We start from the raw sequence: 26,549 nt of genomic DNA, 5'->3' as shown, positions 1-26,549 counted from the left end.
ACATCTTAAACTCCCTTTAGTCTGGACATAAGTAGTAGTAATTGGGTATCAAATTCTATAATTTCTAAAAATAATACCTAAACTATTGGTCTAAAGCAAAAAATAATGTATTTGTTGCATCTTTGTAGACTGTGCTTTACAATTTTTATTATGAAATAACCCCATATGTAGCACAAAGGGGCCTGTGTATGAGTAATAGCAAATCATTCTTAGTTTTGACTAGGTGTAGGCAATTAGAAATAATAGCTTTAGGCTTGCCTCTGTAAGCTTACTAGTATTTTAAAAGGTGCCATGGCTATCAGAGCAATTTTTTCCCTCACTAGTCTGAAATGAATTAATTTTGTACTCATGTCATTTAACACTTACTTTGTCAACATAAAAGATGATTTTTGCAAGCCAAAGCTGGTGAGCAGGTAGTGATAATTCATATCCCTCTGCAGTATGGTTGCTGGTCAAATACCTGCTCTTTGGATAGAGATCTCCAGGGCTGTTTTTATGGTGTGTTTTATTAGCCATAAAATTTCTGTCTTTTAAGAATTTGGTCTCTAATACAAATATATCGATGCAGGTGAATTCAGTCTAGTGATTTTTCTCAAAAATTTTTAAATACATGTATTTTTAGAAATGTTGCTGCAGATAGCTAATCTTGAAAATGGGTTTTTATAAGCCCTACAGTCCCTGGAGGTAATTAAAAGAACAAGGTTAAAACGCATATATAACATTGCCTCCTGGTGGTTGAATGCATTAGCACAAGTACCAAGTACTAATCACCAAGCCATAGAAACAATCCTGACAAAATATTGGATAATTTTTTAACAAAGATAGCATAGTTCTCAGACTGTCCTGTCACCTTGCTAGAAACACTTCTCCCATCAGTCTACATGAGCGAGCCAGGGGTGTTTGATACTGCCAGTATGGCTGGTGCTTTTGCATTCAGTCCCTGCTTAGCTAATTGGCTTATCAGTTGTTGCTTTCTGTGCAGTAGCTACTAGATCTTCTCACACTCGCTGGCTTCTCCCATTAGTTTGAGCATTGCGCTTTAACCATGGTAGTGATTTTTTGGTGGCGAGGCTCACCAGAGCTGTTACGAAAAGAAAAGGAAAAAGAAAAATTCCCTTTTGCCCTGCGCTAGCTCCATAGCATAGAGGAGCAATGCTAACACCTGTTCACGTCCCTGAATTCTGAAGCGGTTGCCTTGTCACCCTCCTACCAAAGCAGGCAGGCGGAAAACGTCACCTGTCCTTCTTTGTTTCGCACTGGGAATAGTTTCTGTTGTGAACTCATTTGACAGATAATTGTAGTCAGGCCAGGTTTTCTTCTCTTTGGTAAAACTGTCTTGCAGTTATTGCTGAAAATGGCTTCTTTAAGTGTTTCTCCACACTTCTTCATATTTGTTTTTATTGTGGGGGGGATTTTTTTCCTCTAGGATCTTATAGTTGATCAGACAATAGAGAAGGTTTCTTTCTGCGCACCAGACAGAAACTTCGACAGAGCGTTCTCATATATCTGTCGAGACGGCACTACGAGACGCTGGATATGCCACTGCTTTATGGCCGTAAAGGACACGGTAAGTATAATATAGTGCGTGTCCAACTCTTCCTGCTTCTAGCTGGAAGTTACTTTCAGAAAATTTAACTATGCAGAATACTGCAATAAGTTTTGACTTCAACTAAAATATTATTTAGTTCTTGAAAAATATTTTACTTCTAATTCTTTGTATCCGAATTATTTGCCATCGCTCTGTGATGTCACCTTGTGGAGAGAAACGGTGCGCAGCGTGGTGTGTAGATGGAATGCAGTCAGCCTCAGATATCTCTAGCAGAAGGGAACTACTCTTCTAAAAATAGACAGAAGATATTCTCATCTGAAAATGTATACAGCCAAAAACTGAAACAGCAGTGACAGTTTTTCCAGGATAAAAATCATAGTGAGTAAATAGACTTACAAATGCAGCCTCTTGTATGCAAATATTATCTTGGAGGGAAAGTCATTTGAATACTAAGGGATGGAGCTAAAATGGATTACATTGAGATCCTGTTTGCTTCTAAGTGATGAGAGAGATTTTTCCAGTAGAACGTTTGAAAGCAGGTTACTTTCATCACTCAATTGCTGTGTAGCCTTAGGTAACTCATTCAGCTTCCCAATCTACTCTTCTGTTGAATCTCACCTGTATTATACAAAGTGCTTGAAACCTCCTAGTAGTAAGTAGTATAGCAAATTATTCTGAATATGCAAATTTATAGAGTAAACTCTGCATAGCTGTGTGTTCAGAGCAATTATATTTGACAATTTATTATTTCTCTTTAGAGAGTAATGGTGAAACTACAGCTTCCCGTCCATTACCGACTATAGCAGATGAGTTAAGTCACTGGTACTGACAGCACCTCTGACTCAACTATAGCCTCCATATCAGCTGGGTTGCCAGACTTCCTCTGACTTGAATTTCATTTCCTGATTGCAGTTGTAGGACAGTGGATCCTTTTGACCTGATTAATAATAGAAGTGCCTTTTGGAAGGCTTAGAAGCCTTCTGTATGCAGCAATGATGGGTTACCCAGTGAAATCAGTTCTATTCTTCTTATGACGAACCCAGCTGAAGTTAAACCTGAGTCATGGGGATCTTCTATGTCACTTTTGTGGACCGCTGGTCTTCTGCCTTCTAAATGGGAAGTTGGGGGCAGGCGGGTGCGGACAATGCACAGAGAAAAGCATGCAGAAGAAGCTCGACGGGGCTTATTATATGTGATATATATCCTATTATTATATTTATTAATATACTAAATATTTGTTTTTACATGTGAGAATACTCTGTTGCACTTAGGGATTTTTCTTGCTAAGTAAATCAGAGTTGTTCTGGGACCCATTATAAAGCCTAATTTAAGAACATAGTGAGCATATGCTTCTCAAAAGGGCACTCTTAGTACTTATTTGTGCATTTAGTCAGCGCCATTAGAGATATAAGCAGGCTTAGCTGTGCTCTTAGTTTTCACATGTTTGCACACAAGAGTAGTGTCTCCCTGAGCCCTCTGTAAACTTTCTCCATGTATGAGAATAGCTTTCATTTATCTTTCAGGACTCACACCTACATAAAATGGCTTCACAAGAGTTTCTCTGTGCACAAATGTATCCAGAGACAAGGGACCCGTGCAGACATGTTATCACACTAGTATCTTAGTAGCAGTTGAACTAAACAGGTTATCTGACAATCTCTTTCATTTCTGGGTGGCCTTCTTGAACACTGCTTGTGCATTAGTAGCTGTGAGCCTTTATGCACCAGCTTTAATTTAAGACCCATGCAATATGGCTAATTACAGTAGTTCTCTTTAATGCCTTAGATTCCTCTCGTAAAGACAAGTTATCACCTCGTAATGCTTGAAACACACGTATGTTTCTGTTGCAGTTACTGTATGATGCAATGTTGTCTTGCACAGGGGGAAAGGTTGAGTCATGCCGTGGGCTGTGCATTTGCAGCATGCCTGGAGCGAAAGCAGAAGCGAGAGAAGGAGTGTGGAGTGACTGCCACCTTTGATGCCAGCAGAACCACGTTCACTAGAGAGGGGTCATTCAGGGTCACTACAGCTACTGAACAAGCAGAAAGAGAGGAAATTCTGAGACAGATGCCGGATGCTAAAGGTACAGGGTGCAACTTGCACAATCTTTAAGCAAGCAAAATCAGTACTGAGGCGAACCTCAGTAGGTACTGAGGACGTACCCAAGAACTGAAGGTTAACTTCCTTGCAAAATTCCCTCTCTCTACCTTCATTATGTACAAATCATATTCTCAAACACTCATATCATTTCACAAGGTGGAAAAACGCTCCCAGATTCACTCCTAGGGCATTCTCCCACATCTCCTCTAGAAAAAGTATGAATGGCTTCATATGTGAAAGCAATTGGACAAAGCTGCTCCTGCTTTGTTTCACCAGCCTGCTTTATGGCAGAGAACATTGTAAGTGCCCTACTAGAAGGCCTTATTAGAAAAATGGTATAAAAATATGACAACATGAGTTTACCAGACTTGAAGTGATCCTTTCTCGTAGTCTAAAGCTTGTGGTAAATGAACAGAAAACAGTATGCTTTTTTCTTAACGGGAAAACAATGTATTTTTATTTTGATTTTAAGGCAGATTACAACGTTTGTTTTTAGTATTATATTGCGTGAGGGAAGAACAGGTCAATCAGTGTGCTTTCCATAAAAAACAGTAACTAACTCAACTGGTGCACTGTGAGTTACATTCAAAAATAATTCCTGGCTGATTGAGAGGAGTTAATTCTACTTCATAACCATTCAAAATGCAGAAGTGTTCTCATATTCATGTGGTAGTAGAAGGACTTTTTACCCAAGTGTTGCTATAGATGGTAGAATTTCAAGACTACCAGAAAATACTTATAATAAATACTGTCTGTAGCTCATCTTGTAGTAGAGGTGAACTTTTGTTTCAGAGGATTCCACAGCAAGTGTTACACTGCCACTCTATCGCAAAACTTTAATCTTCGTTTTCATCATCCATCTGCTTGTTCCCATACATTAGTTTTAGAATGTGCTAAATGAAGCTTAAACGCAAGGCCTTTGTTGCTTGAGGGCATGAGTCAAAGTCTTGACTCAATGAAGGTGTGTGAAATCCTTTCCAAGAAAGACTGATTAGAAAAGTTTCACTTGAACGAGCAGCTGCAACTCATGGGTACTGAAGTTTGCAAGACAACATAATTAGTTCCTCCTACCATTCCAACTCCTCAGAAATCTCCAGAGTGACTCTTCTCTTTACCAGACTTCTAGTTATTCTGTTGATGGGTCAACAACAAAAAAACCCTCATTGTTTTTTCTAAGAAGTTTGAAAAGCTATATATTAAAATAAGTTCACCCTAGGATAGCAAATTTTCCCCTTCTCCCCCTCTCTCTGTTGACCTATTTTAATATAAAAAGTTGTGTTTATTGCTTTCAAAGCTGATTCACCTATGCCATGAGTTAGAGACAGTGTTCCTAGAGATGGAAAAATCCCCGTTGTTGTTCTAATCACAGGTGTCATGATCTAAACTAAGCTTAAACCTACATTTCAACAATTAGGTCTGTTTGACCAAAGCATTGTGGTTCTACACAGAACTCCGCAAAATGAAGCAGCTGACTTGAAACTGCAGTTTCCAGTATAAGTAACTAGTGACTGGGTAATAACATCACAGCTAAATTCAGTTGAAGAAGTGATCCACATGATCTTGGTATCTTTGCTTCATGTAAACGTAACTGGTGTTAGCATGGCCTGCCATCTTGCAGGCTGGATCTACCCTGCAGCACACTTCCATGTGAGCTGTAACCTATTCCTTGGAGGAAACGGGGAGCTGCTGTTTGAGCACTGAATGCAGCCCAACCTGTTGAGTGCTGTCTTTGGCCTGCTGAAGCTTGTGCAGGATGTTTGGCTGCTGGTGCTGATTCTGCAAGGGTAGGAGGGCAGCTTTTAAAAGAAGGTCCTAAAGCTGGCTTCTGTTCCCTGCAGCTGCTGAGCAATACCACTCATTAACTGAATACAGTTAGTGAGTGGTAAGATTTTGGCCATAATCTGTTCTTCTTCCAGTTCTCCATGAGGCAAAATAAAGGAATCTCCCGACACACTTCTCAGCTTGAATCATAAAGTGCAGGTATTTCCAGAGCAGTGACCTCAGTAGTAGCTAGAAGGAATACATACGACACCATCGTTTCTGTGAACTGGCTAGCCTCAGTAAGCTTTTCTTTGGAGACTGGATTTATGGTAAAGTGACAAGGTGAAGATAATGAAGGTATAAAGAAATGACTTTTCTGCTGCGGTATTAGAAACTCCTTGTGAAAAAGTACTAATGATACAAATTCCTGTGATTTCTCTTTCCAAAATAAAATAGAGGTGTGGGGGGGCATGCAGTTGAACAATACTTTGCTTTACTCTCCTAACCTCACTCTATTTCTTCCATCAGCTGAACCAGAAGTGAAAACAGTAGCGCCAAGTGCTGCACCAAACAATACTGCCCCCTCTCCTGGCTCACCAACCTCTCCTGTTGCTGATATTGCTGCCCCTCTGGATAAAGAAATGAACAATCCCCACGCTATTCCTCGAAGGCATGCCCCTATAGAGCAGCTTGCCAGGCAAGGTTCTTTCAGGGGTTTCCCTGCCCTTAGCCAAAAGATGTCTCCTTTTAAGCGCCAGTTGTCTTTGCGAATAAATGAGCTGCCTTCAACCGTGCAAAGGAAGACTGACTTCCCTATGAAAAACTCAGGTAAAACCAAATGGTTTGAGTGAAACATTATCTTACATTGTCTCTTCCTCCCTTCCTCTCCTGTGGCTTTAAATAACTCACTATTTGGCTGTAGTAAATCCTCCTTCCTCCCCCAGTGTGGATCTTTTCTCACCAACAGACAGTATCACCAAATCAGAAAAAATCTAGTTTGGAAACATGCAAGAATTTCAAATACAATATTCACATGCAGAAGACAAGCAGCTGTAATCCATGTTTGAAACATTGGAGCAAAGCTTGAAGTGCTCCAGGAATAGATGCTGGTGATTTAGTAGGTGCTGCTCTTTCCTCTGAGTCACTGAACCACTTCCTCAGGATACTGCCAGAGCGTCTTGACAGACGAACGCCTCCAAGGCCTTAACAACTTGTCATGGGATCCTGTGACATTTTTCCTCATGTCTGTCCTTCCGTCTTTCTGAACTCCTCCTTTTGAGAGCAATGAAACCTCTTTTCACCTCCTTATGTATAATACCTTTATGGTTTAGACGGTATAACCAACTGTATCAGTAACGTGTGGTGCTGTTTTCACATGATAGCTGTGGGATTTTATAGAATCATCCCAACATAAACATCTGGGGTGATTAGTACCTTGCATAATATCCTAGAATCCCTTCAGCTAGGTTAGCCTGTAGGACAGCTGTGCTCTCATTTGGCAACAGAGATAGTTTTAGGGTTCCAAGCTTTAAAATAAAACATACTGCAGCAAAGGCAAAAACACCATCAATATCTAATCTGACTTCTCTTACGATTCTTATTTGGTGGCCTGTGCATTAAGACCAGCATTGAGTTAATCAATTTAACACTAGTACTGCATTGCTTGCAAAAGTGATGCTGATTGAGTGCACTATGATCTGAATTTATTCTGAGGATGTTCCTATGTATGCAGCTGCCAGTGCTGCTTACTGTCACACTATATGCATTTTATTGGAATATCCCTCAAAGAATTGATTTTTGGGCATGCTTCACCCTACATTTTAGGTACAGTGCATATCATACCACCCATCCTATGTTTTTTGTACTATTTGTGCTTGTTATGCCTGCTCATGTCACTTCTGTGTAATGAAGGACTAATAATCAGCACTTTTCAAAAGCAGTGCAATTAGAAATAATGAGAACATCTGGTAAGTCAGCAGTTTACTCCAAATGTCACTGTATCCACACTATGCTGATCTATTTAGTTTAAAACTGTGAGTGTCCATTTATTTGAACATTAAGCTTTTGTTTTTCATAATTTTAATATAAGAGCTAGGGATTTCAGCTACTGCTGTACTGTGACAATCAGCGTTCTAACTGTAGACTTAACTTGCCACCGTGTATTACTGGCAACATGTTTAAACTTCATGTAGTTACTGTGGGAGTATGTTGTTGGAACAGTTAAATCTATCATAAGCATTTTCATTTCACGGAATGCCAAATCTTAGTGCCAAATCCTTGATATATTTAGCACTCTTCAATACCAAAAGATTTAGGTCTCTGTTAAAGCTATAGAAAAACCTTTCATTTTCTGTAATGAACATCCTCTTCCATCAACAGAGAGAAGCAGTAATACTAACTTCAAATCTGGAACGCTGATCTCCTTACCCTTTTGGCTTAAAAAATATATTAATATGGCTATTTCTACCATCAGATCTTCACCACAGATTTAAAAGAAGCTGTCATTCAACTCAATAGAAAGAATATCTAGGAGATAAAGGAACTAACTATATTTCAATTTAACATAAGTATTTGTAACTTAAACTTCCAATTTAAGGGATTTTTTTTGTTTATTTTTTCAGTCCCTGAGGTAGAAGGGGAAGGCGACAGCATTAGTGCCCTCTGCTCTCAGATCACCAATGCTTTCAGCACGCCATCGGAAGATCCTTTCTCTTCAGCCCCCATGACAAAACCAGTCACAGTAGTTGCACCACAGTCTCCTGCCTTTCAAGGTTTGTGATTTCTTTGCTTGCATGGTGGTCATGCTGAATGAGGCTTGAATGCACATAATGGTGCTTTCCAGTAGTACATTGTCTTAATGTCTTGCGTAGTCCTGTATCTGTATTTTGGAGGACTGCATCCTGCTTTATTCATCTTGTCTGTTGAGTTTTTTCTGTGTTTTTGTTTTTAATCTTTCACTAAAAGTTCATGCACCTACCACATGGTAGTTACCTGTAAAAGGGACTGGCTTTGAGATAATGGCAATTTAACATTCTGCCTACTCAAGTATAATAACCTTAAGAACTGTGTCACAGTTCTTAACATAGGAACAAAATCCCACAAGGGAAGCGGATCGTGTGCTACCACATCATTGCTGTTTTTCACATATGGAAACACTTTGATAAGTTTTGGAGAGATGCCAACTACAGAATTCTTAAGAGCCTCTGAGCTTTGGTCCACTGATTTTTTTTTTTTTAATACAAGTAGTGTGAGAAAAGAACCTCTCCTTGCTAAATGTAGTTACTGTTACTTAGCATCTAAAATCTGTTCTTCCTTTGAACCTAAAATTAATCATGTTATTGTAACTTCTGGTGAGCCATATCCCTATAAAACCACCAAATTTAACTTCAATCTGAAGCAGGTATTATCAGAATGCAAGATCTCATCAAGTACATAAAAAGCCAGCATCCCACAGTTCATTAACAAGAGTTGGTTTGGTGAAATGGAGTTTACTAGCTTTATCAACTCTCAGTTCTGTTTGGCTAATTTACACAAACCACTGTCACGTCTAAAATTGTTGTATGTTGATAGGCATAACCTGGCCCACTAATATTCCCGTCATGCGCATGCCTTGCATGAATTAATTGCACTGATGTTGTCTGCTCCCATTTTAGTTAATGGCACTGCCTCTGCCTTCTGTGTGCTTGCTGCTCAACCATCCCAAGCTGCTGTAGTGTCCACAGCTATGCCAGTTCGTGAAACCAATCCTTGGGCTCATGCTCCTGCTGCTAATACTGGAGCTGCAGCCATGGTCTCTGGTAAGATTGGAAGCGGATCCTATGCATTTCTCTGAGAACTTGGATCAGAAGCATAATTGAGCCCTTGAGCCAACTGTCAATGCCACTTAATGAAAAGCGGAAGGGACAGTGACAAAAGGCGGAAGTCGTAGCCTTTTGCACAAGTGGATGGAGGGAAGCTATGAACTCGTTGGTTCTGGATGTATAAGCTAGCTTTCTTTTTTTTTTTTTTTTTTTTTTTTTATCTTGGCAGCTTTTTAGAAAATCTGATGCTTAAAAAGGAAGTAAAGAAATAGTGCATGTTTGGGGATGAAGGGGAGAGAATCTATCTGTGTACCCAAAATAATTTTTGTGTGTTCTTTCCACCAAACTAAGTAAGGAGAGAATAAGTCAAGTCCTTAAAGGTTTTAGAAGTTCATGTCTTCTGTTTAATAAGTTTAGTCTGTTCCTCCAGTCCTTGTCTATATTAATATACAACGTGAGGCTGTCACCCATGTGGACACTTATGCTAGAAGGCTACAATCAAACTAACACCATTTCCTGGTGAAAGCTCAACTAGAAAAAAAGCAACCTTGCTAGTGAAATAGGTTCTGTTTGGCCTTGTGAGAGCACCAGACCCATTATCAGTAGGTCTTCCCCCATAAAAGTGAGACCCTAAGCTCTACCTCCAAGAGTTCCCACTGTAAAAAAACAACAGTAAACTAATCTTTAGGTGCAGTTTATCCAGTCTCTACAATCAGCTTAAATTAAGAGTACTGAGCAGTAATGATATTCTACTTCTGCAAAACATCTAATAACATATGAACTGCAGAGCTGCAATCTAGCATTCCTGGTTGCTTTTCTCATCACATTGGAAAGTCGGTGAGGTCCTATTGGAGGGAAAATAGAATTTAATACAGTAGGGAGAAGGAAACCAATAGAACTCAGCTGATGGGAGATGGTTGTGAACTGTGGGTGGAATGGAAGTGATGGGGATTATTTTTTAATTGTTGAAGACAAATGAGTTAAAAGCAGAGCGAGCTGTTTTTATAGGGGAAAAAAATCTGAAATATTGTGTTGAACACTGCAAAAGAATTAGAGAGGTTAACAGCCCAAGTTACATGTGGAGAGAGCAAGGAAAGAGTGGAGATGAAGGACGAATATAAACAAGGGAGTCATAGTAAGTACGGCTGACATATATTGTAATTTGATAGATGTACTTCCTTAAATGTTCAGGTATATGGTAGGAAGTGTTCATACTTCACTTTGACACATATGTGATGGAAAAATGAATGTTGTCTTAACTCCTAATACCATTACATTACTGTCCTATACGGGTAAAGCCTTAATTTAGGATGCAGGGCAAGTGAGCCTTAAAAACAGTTCTCTATAGTTTTGTATTCTAACAATCCACCAGTCCTGAGCTGTATGTGCAGAGATTGATACTCCTCTGTTGGAGGAATTAGTGGTTATGGACGAAGTCAGTGCTGCTAAGTAACAACGAAGGCAGGTGGCACTTCTGTGTGCCCTAAAGTCTCAGAAGTCTGCTATAAAAAAAAAAAAATCCTGCATTGTAGTGAAGAAGCTCTTCTCCATCCCTTCTTTACCAGTGTCCTCCTATAACAGAATAGTACACTAGGATACAAAAATATGCTTCCACCATTGGTTGCACCCTCTCAACTGTGGAGGGAGGGTAGCCTGACTGTTCTTGCACACATCTTCCAATTTTTCTAGCTAGCACTGATAAAAGGGTGAGGAACAGAAGTGTTAATGTGCTTTTCTTCCCAGGAACTGAATGGAGTGCCTCCTCAGGTGCAGCCTCACCAAGTCTCTTCCAAGGAAATCACAGACGCACTCCCTCAGAGGCAGACCGCTGGTTGGAAGAGGTCTCAAAGACTGTCAGAGCCCAACAGCAGCCAACGCCAGCCCCACAGCCACTACTACAACCTCCTCCAACAACTTCCCAGGCAGCACCAGCTTTCCCAGTGAATACCTTCATTGCACCTCAGCCTGTGCCAGTTGGTGTGGTACCGCCCATGCAGCCAGCATTTATTCCAGCTCAGCCCTATGCTGTAGCAAATGGGATGACCTATGCAGCTCCGAGCGTACCTGTGGTTGGAATCACGCCTTCCCAGATGGTAGCCAATGTCTTTGGTACTGCAAGTCACACGCCAGCAGCCCTTCCCCATCAGTCACCCAGTCTTGTTAAACAGCAGACGTTCCCACAGTATGAAACCAACAGTGCTACGACCAGCCCTTTCTTCAAGCCACCTGCACAGCACAACGGCTCTGCAGCTTTCAATGGAGTTGATGGTGGCAAATGGGCTGCAGAGGACAAGCCTTCACAGCCTCCTGCAGCTGCTCCACAGGTAGACCCATTTGAAGCACAGTGGGCAGCGCTAGAGAGCAAGGCAAAGCAGCGCACTAATCCCTCTCCAACTAACCCCTTCTCAAGTGATTTACAGAAAACATTTGAGATTGAACTTTAAACAGTCCTGTAAGGGTGGGTAAGTAAATTGTATATTAGTATAGAGGGATAAAGGGAGCAGAGGAGACTGTTTCTGATCAGTTTGCTTTGATAATCCCAAAAAGTCCCTTCAAATGAAAATGGGTTAGGAAGAAGGAACAATTATGGAGAAGATATAAACATACAAAGAATTTAATGCTCCGTTCTTAAGAGGAGACCTGAAGCCACCCCAGTCTGCAGTCCCTCCTCACTTGGAAAGCTGGAAGTCAAACAGAGCAAAGAAGGGCATCAGTCCTGAAGCCTGTTCTGCAGAAACATCAACGATCTTACAGAAAGGAAGTACTGTACCTGTGTCCTTCTGATGCCCTGTGAGTCCTGGACTTCACCCCCCCTGCCTCTTCTCCCCCTCCACCCCCCAGGAAAGAGGTGTGCGGGGGGTGGAGTATGGGTGGGAGATTGTCACCTGCTTAGCAAAAGCTGGGTTTGTGGAAAAAGTTGAGCTTCCATTTTCAGTAACAAAGTGAATATTATATATAAAGAATAAAGTAAAGCCAAAATCTTTATTTTTATGCATCTAGAATATTTTACATAGTTGGATATTAAAAGCTGTATGAGTTGTAAGTAATCTTGCCAAAGTTTAAAAAAAAAGGGGTTGGATGTAAGAAATTGTACATAAGATTGATTTATCACTGATTCTTATTGTAAGTAATATTTGGGGGGAGGGGGAAGGGAAGAAAGGGGCCCTAGCTTGTTCTTGTATCTGTTCATTGTAAGTAGCATATTGCAACAACAATCACAACCAATAAGTCATTATATCGTAGTTTTAAATAAAAAAAAATAAAGAACAGTATTGTCATGGCTTGAAAACCATGGGGAAAAGTCTACTGTTTTTTATTGGAATCAGGCTACATATTATATATAGTATGTTTATTTTCTTTCATGTATCGCTGCAGTTTCCTTGTCTTAATCTATTGGTTCTAACACTACTGTGACAACTTAATGTAATCATATCTACAACCTGGGGCTACCTAGGAACCCATTTTATGTTTGTCTGTCAATAGCTCTTAGAGGATTTTAACTTTGTTTTTATTTTTTCCACTGATTTGTGAAACCTTGTGATTAAGGCTGCAGCTGGTCCAGGTTCTGCCTCTGGTGACTCGTGAAATCCATCTCATTTTAACTTTACATTTAAACTTTGGCCTTACAAGCAAATGTAAGTTATATATATTTGTACTGATGATTTATAATCTGCTTTAACAGAAATAAATGTTGGTGGTAGAAGCACTGTCTGTGAAAGCTTTATTTTTCCCCCTTTGGTTTTCAGGATTTGTCCTTTTGTGTTACTAGGTGAACAAAGACAAACCGCTTGCCAGCCTAGAAGCTTAACAACAATATTTTCATGGCTTGCTTTTCTGTACGCCCTATTACATTACCTAGAACTTTAAGACCTAACTTGCAAATATCCTTGCTATTTAAAGCTCCAAAAAAGGAGGGATTTACTGAAAGCATTAGATTCTAGTTTGCATCGCTGAATTTTCTAATGCTGAATATTTACTTAGAGACAAACACGAAGCCACTAACATTCAAATAGGGGAAAAAAGAAAACTCATTTTGATTTTCTTTCTCCTAGTATTAAAAGGAGTGAAGATCTCATAGCCATGTGAGCAGGAGTGTGTTTTCACTTTGTTCTGCCAGTAAGTTGCTATACCTACCCTCTTAATGTGACTGCTTCACACTGCATTCCTGTGTGCACCAAAAAGTTTAGGTATAGAGAAAAGTCAGACCTTGTACCTGAAAGGGGTGTATATTACTATAGTGGAATAAAGAGAGCAGAAGAGACTGTTTCTGAGCCTTTCCTTTAGAAATGCTTCCTTCTTTATGAGCTTGCCAGCAGTTTCTGCTTCCAGGCAAGTACAATGCTATTCAGTGACATGGTCTACAAAGCTGGGGCTTTTTTTCTGTATAGCTTCTTGCATTAAGCATACCTGTCTTCAGTATGGCATGACTAGTAATGACCAATACTCGCTATAGTATTTGAGGTAGTACTGATGCTTTTTCAGCTTTTGGAAAGCAGACACATATTTGTAGTCATATGTGCGTGGAGAGCTGACATATATATGATTAGAAAAAGCTATACATGCTTTTTCCTCCTCTCCCCCATTAGCCCCCCCTAAGTCTTTCACAGCACTGCCCAAAGACCATCCAAAAAATAGGCCAGTATATCTACACCCTTCCCCTGCCCTGATGATAACAGCAAGGGAAATATGCTTTTCCTACAAACCATTGTTTAGGGAAGGAAAGTAACAGCTTGGTACACAAATCAAAAAGTAAACAGCCAGTTAGGCAGTTAGTGACATTACACAGAAGCAAAATCTCAGCTTGCCAAATGGTGGGGGGGGGGAGGTAAGGAAAAGCCCTTTTATTTAACTATTGCAGTGATGGCATGTACAGTGAACTGCATGCCTTCAAATACAATCCTTATTACCATGGATACTCAATAGAAAGAGAAAGTCAGAGAATAAATGCTCACTTCTTAACCAAAACCCCTTCAGCGTGAAATTAGAGTCCATCAGACTACAGGTGGCAGTTACAGCTCTCAGAAGTCTTAAGAAAGAGCTCCCTGCCTGTATGCTTTATAACTATGCGTCTTAAATGAAAGCTGAATATGCATACTATCTAAATCTTCTTACTGAGAAGAAAAAAAAAAAAAAAAAAGGCCTCTGACAAAATAGGAAGGGAAGTTACAGAAATGACTGCTCACGTTCAGTGAAAGTAAAAGGCGAGTGGGGGTTAAATATAGCTATAATCTACCTCTAACCACACTCTTGAGAAGGTTCACATGAGCTCAGTGGTCTCATCCCTGTTTCACTGAGACTGGCATTTACACAGGTTGTGATTAGGGCCATTGTCTCAGAAGGTTGATTCATACTATAGCATCAAATATTCTAGATGATAGAAAACCAAAAAAAAAAAAAGTGCTGTTTTGAAATGTTAAATGCAAATTTATGAACATATACAAGTAGACTTGATCTCAGGACTATCTATCTCATTGTTTTTAAATTACCAATGATGGCAACTTCACTAACATAGTGTAACCCATCCTGAGAGTCACAGCAGAGGCTTATTTTCCTAATAGCCAAATTAATGGATCTTCACTGCAAAGTAAGACTTTCTGCCTTCTAGCAAGCAGACTATCACTGACCTCTCAAAAAAAAAAAAAAAAAAAATCTCTTTGAAAATCTGTCACCTCTCACTCCTTTACTGGATTGCTTCTAGACTTTTTAGTGTGTTCACATCTTACAGTATGGTGTCCAGTCTTGAAGACATACCTGTGCTGAAAAGAGTGCAATCATTAGGTTAGTAATTCTTATTTTTAGGTGCAGCTGAACTGATTTACTGGATTTAGATTCCAGACCCGCTTTAGGCTGTCAAGCGTGGAGATTTACACCTCTGTATCACTGCTGCCCTGAGTGTTCATTCTGGCCTGAAGGAGAGTGGTGTGATCACAGTCCAGAATTAGACTCCTTCTTTACAAGCCTTAAATTAAAGGAAAGGAAACGGGGGGGGGGGGGGGGGGGGCGGGCAGGGGGGAACACCACCAACCCTCCTCCACGCCCCACCCCAAACCCACTAGTATCACGTATCAGTGTACTAGTTTTAGATACAACTATACATAGACTAAATAGGTGATGGTGCTAATTTATATGGTTAACCCATCCAAGTCTCTGGAGTTTGGAGTGAGGAAGGAGGAAATGCTAGGACTAATGTGAGGGTAAAACAATACTATTGAGGCTGCAAAATAATGCATTTGCTCATAAGCTGCAGTTCCATTGTGAGATACTGACAGCACTATGGGCCCTCCCTGGCTCAACAAATTATATCACTCCATCTTAATACCTGAGAATTTCTCTTTCAGACCCTTGCCTACATGCTAGCTGTCACCCAGTGCTCATCTTGAAATGCTGGATGCTTTTCAGCTATAGCTACTCTGCATCTGGAAGTCCTCATCTGTTAGCTCGTAACAGCAGGAGTTGGCCCAGGCCACGCATGCAGAGCCAGGCTCTCCCGGAGTTAACTGAGACTAGAGCAGATCATTGGGAGGTTTATTCTGGCAAGCCACTGGCCCCTACCTCTTGTCCTCGCCAAGCACAAACTCAGCACAAGGCTACCACAGATCCCATCTTTGCATTAAATTCAACAGAACAGTTTTGGCTTCTAAAAAAAAAAAAAAAAAAGCCTTCCTAGAGATAGTCATATTAAACTGCAGCAGAACAGATGATAGTGTTATATTCATCTGAATTATCCCTACCATTTAGAAAGGGCTAAAGTATTCTTTTGTTTTGTGCTCCAGCTTTTGTGAAACGCTGCTTCTGCATTTCACTCCAAAGCTGATTATATTCAAGTAGAGCCGAACTGACCCAACTAGAAATTTGTCTAAGGGGTACTAGAATAAAACAGCTACAATATGTGACATTATGGATGCATCCCTGTATGGATGCATCCCCCTCATAGAACCCAAATACTAATTTTACATGCATCAAGCCACTCATGTCCAGAGTCTTCTGCATTTAGATAGAAACTGCTCCCCAGGATTATAAATGCTCCTCACTGATTCATGCTTTAGTTAAGACAGTTCAGGCCCATCTTCGAACACTTCAAAGACTGTTTTCTTAAGAGCACTTTTCTCTTGCTTATGTGAACAACTGGTCTCTCCCTCTTTCACGCTGGTTATCCGCCTCCTATAAAGTCACAGAATCCTGTTCCCAGTGTCATCTCGCTCCGTGAGTAACTGCAGCTATTGTTAAGTGAAGAGATGGATTAGCTATTGCAAGGCATATGGGGGGGGGGGGAGGAAAAAAGAAGTTTGCAATACACTTGAGGGTGGTGGTTCTCCCACCTTTGAACAGTTAAACCCACTACACTGTTAAATTCACCCTCTTAAGCTTTCAAACAGAACTGGGCTCCCAAAACAGTTCTATGCAGTAAAAGGACAGAGCTCGTGTTTTGTCATCAGTCACCTGTACTTTCATGTAGCCTCGGAGGTGTCTGTCACCCATGGTGATGAGGGCTGGCCTGCGGTTGGTAGTGAGAACAGCTGGCGCAGCAGAAGCTGGAGTAGTATTCATTACCGCAGAGCTGGGCCTGCAGGATCAGATCGCAGTTGGCGAGGTGTGGCTGGTCCACGCACTCTCTGCTCAGGTCTGCAACATGATTCACAGCTGCTGCAGCCAAGCAAAAGGGAAGAGGGACAAACAAGTCTGCAAGAAGCCAGCTGAAAATCCGTTGCCAGGGCTCGTCCCTCAGGTTTCCATGTCCCTCCCAGAAAAACACAACAGGTTCCTACTTTCTCCACCCTGCCAGTTCTGAGGGGATTATTTTAAACACAGTCTAATATCAAGGATGAGAGGGACCCACTGATGCCCCTGGTTAGATAGAGGAGGAGGATGGAGTTTCTGGGCCTTAACATCTCTTGAGGGGAGACCACCTCACACCTGTGAAAAGCAGGCTGGATGGCATCCAAAGGCCAGATATCAATCTTGCAGCCAAACATTTTGTCGGCTAACTGTGGTGTTTTGGCCTCAGGAAGTTAATTAAGCTCCCAGCGCCCTGGTGAGGGGTTGTCTGCACCACCCTGCTTTTATGCCCACAGAAAGCAGGTAGCGCAACCCAGAGGCGCCTGCTGCTCCCCTCAGCCAGTGGTGGGTGGTGGATGGGCACACGCAGTGGGCAAACTTACAGTAATGGCCAAGAGGGTGGCACTGTGCTGGGGGCAGTAGGGAGGACAAGCTGTACTCACTGCTAGGCCTGCTCCTCATCACTTTCACCTCCGTGCTGGCACTGACAGAGTTGCTGCTGCTGTAGGCACTGCATGTGTAAGATCCCTCGTCAGCCTCTTGAACGTTGCTTATGATCAGGCTTCCGTCCCGGGACAGGTGGATGTGGTGGCCATCAGCCTGCATTGGGACACCATTCCTGCCGAGGAAAGCATTTTGTACAATTAATCCTACCATGGCAGCTAAGCCTTTTCCCTTTCCTCTACTATACACTTTTGAGGTTTAAGGAACTAAGGGAAGATGCAATGTACCTTTCCTTCTCTCCAGGTCGTGGTCTGGCAGTGAGTGTTTGGCTGGTACTAATAGCTGTGCATACTACTTACTACCCCATATGGTCCTCAAGCAATATGCCCTCTTTCCTCCTCAAAAGTTTGTTTCAAAAAGTGTTAGAGAAATCAGCAAGATTGTGTCTGTTCTGTTCTTCCTGAAACGCTCTGTGTACAGAAGGAAAACCACCTGAATTCTGAACTGCCAGTTACCAAGGAAATAAAATCTGATTCACTGAAAAGGGTTTCCTCAGACTCTGAAACTTGCATCATCTTGTTAACTCAAATACCAAACTTACTTATGGAAGAAAAGCTCTCTGTGAGAAGGCCCACTTCAGCCCTACTCCTTGGAGTAAAGAGACTTGAACAACTACCAATCCATCTCTCTGGATGCTTTGCAGGAAGGCTCCAAAACAGAACTGATTATTTTTAAGTAGGAAAAAACAACGAACACCTCTCCAACACTCACACAAATTCACAGTTTCACTGCAAGAAAAGAGAAGAGGACACAGCTTTTCTCTTATGCTTAATGAGACCCTTTAAATTCTCCCTTGCTCCCATTTGACAGCAGAGGGAGAGAATTGTCCCAGCAGGAAGCTGGAGGAAGAGCGGCTGTTATTGTAGAAGCTAAAATGTTTGCGAGGATTAGTCAGTGAGAGAATTTTACAGAGACTTACTAAAGGTCTTCCTCTGCTCATGCACTTTAATTTTTACTACTGTCATGTCACTAGTTCTCCAGCACAGAGCCTTCCTGAACTCCATGAATTCTTAGCTCAGTGCCCACTCTCCTCCTCATTTTGCTGGAACATGGACTTGATGAACTCCATTTCCCACGGGGATCTTGCCCAGGACTTTTAGGAAAATAGCAAAGTCAATTAGGAAGAGTGGAAAACATTGGCTGGGGCTGAGAAGAACCCTGCATCCCTCCCTGGCCTGGCAGACATCTGGCAGGCATCCTGGCCTGGCAGGAGGATAAATCATGAGGTTCAGGAAGAGGAAGAAAGGGAAGTTCTGGCTCATTTTTGCTTACCTTGACCACCGTATATTCACATTGTTGCCAGTCACTATGCAATGAAGTCGGGCAGCCTCTCCCTTGGGTACTGTGATGCTTGGGAGAAGACCAGTGATCCTCAGCTCTTCTGGACCAGAAAGGAAATCATCACTAGCTGGAAGACAATTCCATGTTGCCTCCAGTAGCAGGAGTATTCTCCTATCAGAAAAGTTCAGCTTACGCTACCATGAGCTACACAGTTTCTAGGTCCTGAAACAACATGTTTGGAGCTATCACAGCTATTTCTATGGGGAACGCGGTGCTTCCTAAGGACTTTGTCCCAAGCCAGAGCAAGCAGCAGAGGCCTCAAAGAGCTTTTTCCTCCAGCTGGACTCAAGCAGATCACATGCACCCCCTTTATGAACCAGCCCCTTGTTCCTCTTGCTCCTGAAGCCATTCACATGGTATCCCAGAAACAAGGCCCTGAGAAGCAACTCTCACTGTGCTATCAGCCCCCTTTCTCAGCTGCCTAGAGCACCACGCTCTACTAGGCTCGTGCAGATTTTGTACCATCTAGTAAAAGAACTCCCGCTCCCTTGCCCTCAAGCTGCCTGTTAAATGCTAGGTGTGAAGCCAAGAGGCAAGGCCAGAGGTGATACCTGTCTGCTGCCAGCACCTCACTCCCTGCTGTGTGCATGTGTGTGCATGTGTGTGTCTCCGTGTGTGTGTGTGTGTACGCACACAAGCATGTAGCACTTCCACCTGTCTGGTACCTAGAGGTCGGAACAGGACCTGGCGCTGGTCCTGGTCACGTCCATTCGAGGCGATGCAGGTGAAGAAGCCAATATCTTCAGGGCTGACCCGGCTGATCACCAGTGCCCCGTCTGACTGCTGCCTGTGCCTGGGGGGCAAAGCCAGAAACCTCCTCAGCTGGTGCATGGCCCAGGATGGGACTCCAGCACCAGAGCTGGAGTCAAGCCCTGTGCACAGCTTTGTGGTAACACCCTCCAAAAGAAGGTTTAGCAGCAGTCCAGTTCAAACTATCACAACCCCTGTCCTCAAATCCCAGCACTAGTGCTGCAGCCTCTGAAAAAGCTCTCTGCTGGAGCAGGCCCTCTGGGAGCAAGGTAGTGAGAGGAGTTGCAGGAGAGCAGTATCAGTAGCCAGGAAAATTCACTGCAGGTGCCCCAATATTTTTGCTGGTAAATCTGTCCCCTCATTCACAGACCAGCTGTTTTTTGGCAAACTGACTTGCCATGCATCTTCTGCTAATCTTGTAGCTGAACAAATTTCAGCTTTGGCTCATTTGTGCACCCTGTATCACAGCTGTTCACTTTAGGGTTTGATGTTGAGGCTTCGCTCCACGAGCGAGGCCAGGGCAGTCAAACAGTACTGCCTGGCCCCGGCAGATGAAGCTGCCCAGCATGAAGCAGGACAGGTCCTAGCTGCATGGCCAGCAGCTCTGCTCTCTAGGGAGAGGACACAGGAAGGGCTGAGGGAGAAGAGTGCTCTGCTCCTGGTTAACCTGCTTGTGGCACGTGCTGGAGCAGCTGGGGTCTCACCTGGGAGAGGAGAGGGGCTGTCCATCCTTCTGCCACTCAATGGTGAGAGTGGGCGATGCTTCCACTGTGCAGGGCAGTCTGACTCTCTCCCCGACATTGGCCTCCACCACCGAGGGCTCGCTCTTATCCATTAGCAATCTGTAAAGCACACACCCACAAGCATCGTAAAAGATGCAGCAACTTCCGTGGTCAGCATTTGACCTTCAACACAAGGCCTTGTTTAATTGCAAGCCTTATTTTTGCTTCCAATGGGAAAGGGCGGCCTCTGCTCTTCCCTCAGAGCTCAGATATTTGTTGTTACTAACTTTCACTCCCAGAAAAGAGCAGCCTCCATCGAATCCTGCTTGAGTTCAGCACAGCTTGATGCTGCACTCCTGCCAGCCAACTTCACCCTTTAGAGATAGGAGCTCAAAGTATTCCTCTATCCCATAGCATCCCCCTGGCTAACAGCCTAGGAAGTGTTCACAAAGTGAGCATATGGTGAGCGGCACAAAGCCCTGGAGAGCAGAGCACCAAGCAAGCTTCCCTCAAGGTGCTTGTGTGGCACACAAAAATGAGCAAATATTTTTTTAGGGTGTGAAAAGCCCATTGCAATCATTTGTCTGACAGCATGCAAGGCCTGGGAGCTGATCATCCACTGAGTGCTGCAGAAAGGCTGAGCTCAGGCTCTCACATGATTCATCTCCTTGTGCTCTTTGCTCTCTTCTAACTACAGATAAACACGATTTCAGAAGGGAACTAAACGATGACATTCCCAGAGTCAAAGAAAACATCGTCTCCCCCACATCCATTCTCTGACCTGAATTCATCTCAAAAAACAAAACCAAAGAGCATTAATTCAACGCTCTTAATTCAATGAATCACTTATTTTTGCAGAAGGGCAGAAGCAGCTAAGGAGGTTGCTGGAGTGTTCAGCAAATTGTCTGGGTTTTAGGTTAGTAAACTCAAAAGAAGGAAGATGTGACCATCAGATCATGGTCGCATTTAATTTAGAGCCCCATCAGGCTGCATTTATGGCAAATGGAACTTTTTTATCCTTTCATTTCTTCAGGGCCAAGAGGTACCACAGAAACAAGCAAGAAACTGCAAAATACACCAGTCAGTAGGTGAGGAGATAGTTTTGAATCAAACTGGCTTGTTTTAAGATAAGGTGGGGCTAAAGTATCTAGAGCTTTCTAAAAATAAATACATATTTTTTGTGCTAGTTAATCAGTCCCATTTGCTTTCTTCTCTTTCCAAAAGAGGTTTCTTTTTCTGACTATAGCTGAAACAGCTAAGGATGCAGCCTCTCACACTTCTGCTTTCCTTTAAATCTAGCTCCTTCGCTGCCTGCCTCCCTGTGTGTCTTTGCTCAGGACATGCTTCTTTTGAGAGACCCCCAGGAGGACAGAAGACAGCTTGTCACTGGGATCTTTGCCCATTTCTGCTGTCAGCACTTCAGTACGCCGGGCCTCCCAACCGAGCCCCAGAACAGCTGACCCAAGACCTTTCCAACCCTCGGCTCTCCTACATCAAGATGCCATATGGTTCTTCAGCTGGGCATGGTGGACAAACTGTTGTTGTATGCGAACTTACCTGTATGTGAATTGTTGATGCACAGAGGAACCGGCTGCCTGTACAATTTTACTGCCTCTGGATAGCTCTCGATGTTGCTCATTTTCCTTGTGAATGACCCGACCTCTCTCACTCTCCGCCAGAACAGCACCCTGGTACTCTGTTCAAAATAAAATGCCTTATGTGAATAAAAAGATCCTTCACACTGTGACCTCTTGCATAGGGTTTCTATGAGCTTGGGAGAGCTTGCTGAACTGGAGCCAAAGAGCCCTTCAGCCATCTGTTTTCTGACTGACTAGTGCAGTGAGCCTGCACCATCTATTAATGAGAGTCACAGACCCGCAGGCAAGCAATTTTAGACTCTTTTCTCTCCTCTGTTAGTGGACATGTTGCAGCATCCCTTAGGCCTTCTGCCCCATGAGCTATTGCTGTGACAAGACAAATCTCAGAGATCAGAGGCCACAGGGTGGCTGCTGGTCCATCTTTTAAGATTAGTCTTTTTTATTTTTATTTTTTTTTAAATAAGGCACATATTTTCAAAATGGGGAGCAGTCTGTTACCTGGAAGGACCGGTTTGGGCAAAATACAAAACATAGCATGGACAGCTATAGCAGGCCAGTCTATTACATTACAATGTGAGATGTAGGACCCAGAAAACTGCAGAAACCCCTTTGCTGGAGCCTCCTGTCTCAGATTAGGAGGCAGCTGATGGTGCCCAGGGAAGACGACATGATCACTGTGCTGGAAATGGGGCTGGCAACCAGCAAGCCGCAAGTCCAGGTAGGGGGTGGCACTGCAGCTGAGGAAGTGCTTTAGGGCAAAGGCTTTATCATGAGGCAACACCAAAAGTCCTATCGCCTCTCCTCTCCAGTGGCAGCTCCACAGTGGAGGAGACCTGCTGCTGTGACTAGCTCTCAGGAGGGCATTGCCACAGAGCAAAGGCAATGTTGCTGGCACAGTGCGGCAGCAGAGGAAGTCCCATATGCTCCTGCAATTGGCTTTAATTGCTCCTGTTGTCAGCGACTGTTAAGAAGTAGCTCAGGGCTACCACTTTTGGTCCTAAGTGGAAGATAAGTCACCTATGATCTGTAACTGAATCTGTCGTCTCTCCAATCTCTCTGTCCTCCCGTTGGAAATGAGACACGTGTAAGTCCCTGTGTCCTCTGACTTGATGTGGCTGATCACCAAGGAGCTGTCAGACTGGTAGGTGTACCTGCAACAGGGGCAGGGATTAGCTCCCTCTGCCCAGCCAAGGGTCCACAGCCCTTCATGCTGATGTTACAACCACCAATATGTAGTGCCCTCCCCAGCTTAGAAAAACAAGCCCCCATCAACCACAGAGTAGTCATGGGCAGGGGAAATAACTGAGGCAGAAAGGAGGTCAGGAGCAGGGAGGAAACTGAGATGGGAAAACAGGAAGCTGCTTTCAGTAATCTTCTCCCATGAGGGGGCAAACTGCCCTTCCAGGAAGGGGCTTGAGCTCCCCCCCCAGTCATTTGCAAACAGAACTGGGCACTATTATTAACTGTGATTTTCATAAAGCAAAGTGACTGTATAGCTCAAAACTGCTAGGAACCCAGGAAAAGCAGGCTTTAAAAATAGTTTTAAAAATATTATTTTAGGTAGGCGTACCAGGAACTTTCAGCCAGAAGAACTCCGAGTCATCTGGCTGCCAGCTTCTCCTTAGACTACTGACTGAGTGCTGCCCCAAGAGGGATCCTACACAGCCTGTATTTTTCTGTCTAACTGCCCACGCATCAGGTCCCATTGGTGCCTTGCAGCACCCATTCTGTCCCCTAACACCAGGCAAGGCCTCAGTGCTACTGCAGAGCTTATCTGTGCCTGCTGCACACAGGCCAGGCAGAGAGCTCACGTACAGGGGCTCTCAGGGCTGTACATGGGCTTGTTTGTTCATTAACTTTTTTTTCCTTTTTAAGAATGTTAACAATGAGATTACAAAAAAAGCGGGCAAGCATATTTGGCACCCTGCCCAGGAAGGAGTGCAAACTCTGCTCTACAATGAGGAGAGCTGAGCTAACCTGTCGGAGGAGACGGGCTGCCCATCCTTCATCCACTCCACTCTGGAGAAGGGGAATGTGCCTATCCTGCAGAACAGCTGGATGTTTTGTCCCACAGCTGCTGTCACAAGCGAGGGCCTGCCTTCCTCCAGGATGGCTCTGAAAGAAAAAGCAATTTCATCACTTGTACCTCTGCTGCTCTCCTCTAGGTCCTCTGATATGACTCTGGAGGACGGTCACAACCCATAGTGGAAAGCAGGACTTGCTGCCCATTCAACTCTGAGCAGATGCACTAGATAACATGTGGGCAGCCCTCTCCTACAAGGCAAAGGCTGGCCTGGACAGACTAAATGCTAGAAGAGCTCCAGGGGAGAGGCAGGGACTCCTCCAGCTCCTCTCCTCTGAAGGAACTGAGCGCAGCTCCTCGGACCACAAGTGGTCTCCATGCAGATACACACAGATCTAGCTCCATGCACTCCTGATACCCGGGTGACACTGTCCCTAACCCAAACTCTGTACCTGAAAGTCTTCCCTAGAACAACCCACTGCTGCTCCATGCAGTGCTGAGTAAAGGCTCCAAAGTCAGAGAGTTAGCTAAATGAATTGGTCAGAACAAGCAAAATGCCTATGGATTTACATTTACAGCAAAATAATGCTTCCCAAATAAGGGCCGCAGCATCCTGCAGCCCTTTCACAGACAGAACTTCCAGTGCTGTCAGAAAGTAGAAAGAGTGCAAGGAAAGAGAGACCAGAAATCCTCAGGGCCTGAATAACTTGATTTTCCAAAGGGACATGTAGAGCCAATCTGTTGCCTGGTATTCCCAGTTAGCTAGTCCTGGATGGGGCAATACTTCCACTCCAGGGGAAGTGGCACTGGGGCTCACAACCAGCTGACAAAGCAGAAAAAAAATCACCTGTGCAGAGCTCGTGCTGGGAAGGAGCCTGCAGATGCCTGGTGCCCAAGTCCCTCCGTCACAGAAGCATCTGCTCCAAAAGCCTTAGGCCACTGCTCGCCTTCATGGGGCAGCGCTTGCTGGCCACTGCCACTCTGCCTCTCTGAATGCTCAGACACTGCCGCTTCCTGAATCACATGCGGCTGGCTCAGGTGGCCCAGTCTCCTTTCTCCACCAGCCTCAGCACGCCGGGCACCCCACCGCTGGCTCGCCAGCACACCAGTCCTTGGCAAAGACTCTGACAGCACATCACTTCTCCAGCTGTCCACCCTGTGGCTGCCTCGTGTGGGGTGCAAAGCCCCATAGACTCTTCCTTCTTGGCTGTGACTTGCAGACTCTCTCAGGGATGGCTGCCACTCCCCCCGAGCATCGCCTGGGTGAGTGTGGGAATCAGTGCGCTGGTGCTGCAGGGTCCCTGCACGAGGAGCATGCTGGCGCTCCAGGGGACTGACTCCCGCAGGGTCCTGGCATGCCCTCATGCACTCCTCCTCTGAGGCAAAGCTGTTCTTATTGCCATGACAACTACCGTACCAAAACCTGTTGCACTTGCCAACAACCGCCACAAAGTACCAGCGAGTGGTCCAGTCCGTGCAGGGGCCGTGAGCGCTGGGCAGCAGGCATATGACAGGAAAGGCTACCAAAAACAACAGCACAGAGCAGGATGTTAGGGTCATGACACACAAACGTTCGGCTGCTTCAAGCTTCTACGTAGATGATCTGATGGGCCTTGTGGGCAGGGTGCAAGCCAGAAAGTAGGACACCTGAGTTCTGCACTGAACTCTGCTTTGAACTCAGGTCAGCTGCTCGGATGTTTCTTTCTGCCCCAGTTTTCACACTGAGAGAAGGAGAACCAACCTCAGAAACATTTCTGAATCTAGACTGATTAAACATTAGATACTAGATGGACACTTTACAGCCTCTCTGCAGCTGGGAGGTTGGCCCTAGGACTTCCTCTCCCTGCAAGCGGCATGAGGCTGCCATTGCACATTTTCAGCTCAAAGAGCAAGTGGATCAGATCCAGCTGTGAAACCTCATGTATTACAGAGTATGCCCTCCCCCACTGATGTAAAGAGCACAGCCCAATGCATCTACAAACCTCCCCTGTAATCACATGTATCACTCACATGCCAACAAACGTGTCAGCATGTGAGTCATTTTAAACACCAGATGCCGGGCTCTGACCAAGAGGCCCTTTGCTGTGCTCTGGCTGAGGAGAGGAGAGCCAGAGACTTCTCCCTTTCTCTGAGGCAGCCCCACAGGGCTGCTCACCAAGCAGTCCCTGTGCTGCAGCAAAAAAGGAAGGTAATTTAGCAGCACACACTCCTGCAAAAGACACATCTGGGAACTAAAGGAGTCGAGATGTTTTTGCCAGCCACCCTGGTGTCCTCACAGTACAGCAGGTGCTGTTCCCTGCTGAGCTCTGCTGGCTGAAAGTCTCCGCACAGCCCTGAGCAACACCTCCATCCTTAGCCATAGCTCTCATTCCACCCCCAGCCAGAAGGGTTGCCCAGAGCTGAACCTGGTCCTAATTCCTCAGAGGGCCCCACTTCTCCTAAACCCAGGTAACTAATCTGGAACACTGCAGACTGCATCAGGGTGTCCTCTCAGGGGTAAACAGCCCCCAGAAGTCCTACAAACTGACAGGAATCTGGTTCTGTCAAAGGATCAGCGGAGGATGACAAGAGTTTCTGTGGTAGGTGACAGAACTGAACCATGTGGCAGCTTTTCTATGCTCCCTC

At 44.0% G+C, this 26,549-nt stretch overlaps 2 protein-coding genes across 28 annotated transcripts in view; one reads left to right on the top strand and one right to left on the bottom strand.

The window, feature by feature from the left end:
- Nucleotides 1-12,913, top strand: part of NUMB (NUMB endocytic adaptor protein) — a 101,090-nt gene extending 88,177 nt beyond the window's left edge. For 6 of the 9 annotated variants that reach the window (XM_064512562.1, XM_064512561.1, XM_064512558.1 and 3 more), the window contains 6 exons: nucleotides 1,427-1,567; nucleotides 3,431-3,632; nucleotides 5,939-6,238; nucleotides 8,032-8,181; nucleotides 9,064-9,207; nucleotides 10,954-12,913. In XM_064512562.1, coding sequence (XP_064368632.1) covers nucleotides 1,427-1,567; nucleotides 3,431-3,632; nucleotides 5,939-6,238; nucleotides 8,032-8,181; nucleotides 9,064-9,207; nucleotides 10,954-11,654 — 1,638 coding nt within the window. In that variant the 3' untranslated portion in view covers nucleotides 11,655-12,913. The remainder of the gene's footprint in view (nucleotides 1-1,426; nucleotides 1,568-3,430; nucleotides 3,633-5,938; nucleotides 6,239-8,031; nucleotides 8,182-9,063; nucleotides 9,208-10,953) is intronic. The other 3 variants (XM_064512565.1, XM_064512564.1, XM_064512563.1) reach the window with 1 other exon arrangement.
- PAPLN (papilin, proteoglycan like sulfated glycoprotein) overlaps nucleotides 4,083-26,549 on the bottom strand; it is a 71,945-nt gene continuing 49,478 nt past the window's right edge. For 8 of the 19 annotated variants that reach the window (XM_064512554.1, XM_064512556.1, XM_064512555.1 and 5 more), the window contains 9 exons: nucleotides 24,772-25,444; nucleotides 23,879-24,016; nucleotides 22,919-23,052; nucleotides 21,861-21,999; nucleotides 20,286-20,423; nucleotides 19,497-19,624; nucleotides 18,763-18,898; nucleotides 17,430-17,605; nucleotides 12,174-16,854 (listed from right to left, as the gene is read on the bottom strand). In XM_064512554.1, the coding sequence (XP_064368624.1) occupies nucleotides 16,682-16,854; nucleotides 17,430-17,605; nucleotides 18,763-18,898; nucleotides 19,497-19,624; nucleotides 20,286-20,423; nucleotides 21,861-21,999; nucleotides 22,919-23,052; nucleotides 23,879-24,016; nucleotides 24,772-25,444 (1,835 nt within the window). In that variant the 3' untranslated portion in view covers nucleotides 12,174-16,681. Of the gene's footprint in view, nucleotides 5,660-12,173; nucleotides 16,855-17,429; nucleotides 17,606-18,762; nucleotides 18,899-19,496; nucleotides 19,625-20,285; nucleotides 20,424-21,860; nucleotides 22,000-22,918; nucleotides 23,053-23,878; nucleotides 24,017-24,771; nucleotides 25,445-26,549 lie in introns of those variants that run through there. The other 11 variants (XM_026095798.2, XM_026095801.2, XM_026095807.2 and 8 more) reach the window with 8 other exon arrangements.

The sequence above is a fragment of the Dromaius novaehollandiae genome, chromosome 5 (assembly GCF_036370855.1).
Source record: "Dromaius novaehollandiae isolate bDroNov1 chromosome 5, bDroNov1.hap1, whole genome shotgun sequence".
In the NCBI taxonomy this organism is placed as follows: domain Eukaryota; kingdom Metazoa; phylum Chordata; class Aves; order Casuariiformes; family Dromaiidae; genus Dromaius; species Dromaius novaehollandiae.
This window is presented reverse-complemented; position numbering and strand designations above follow the sequence as displayed.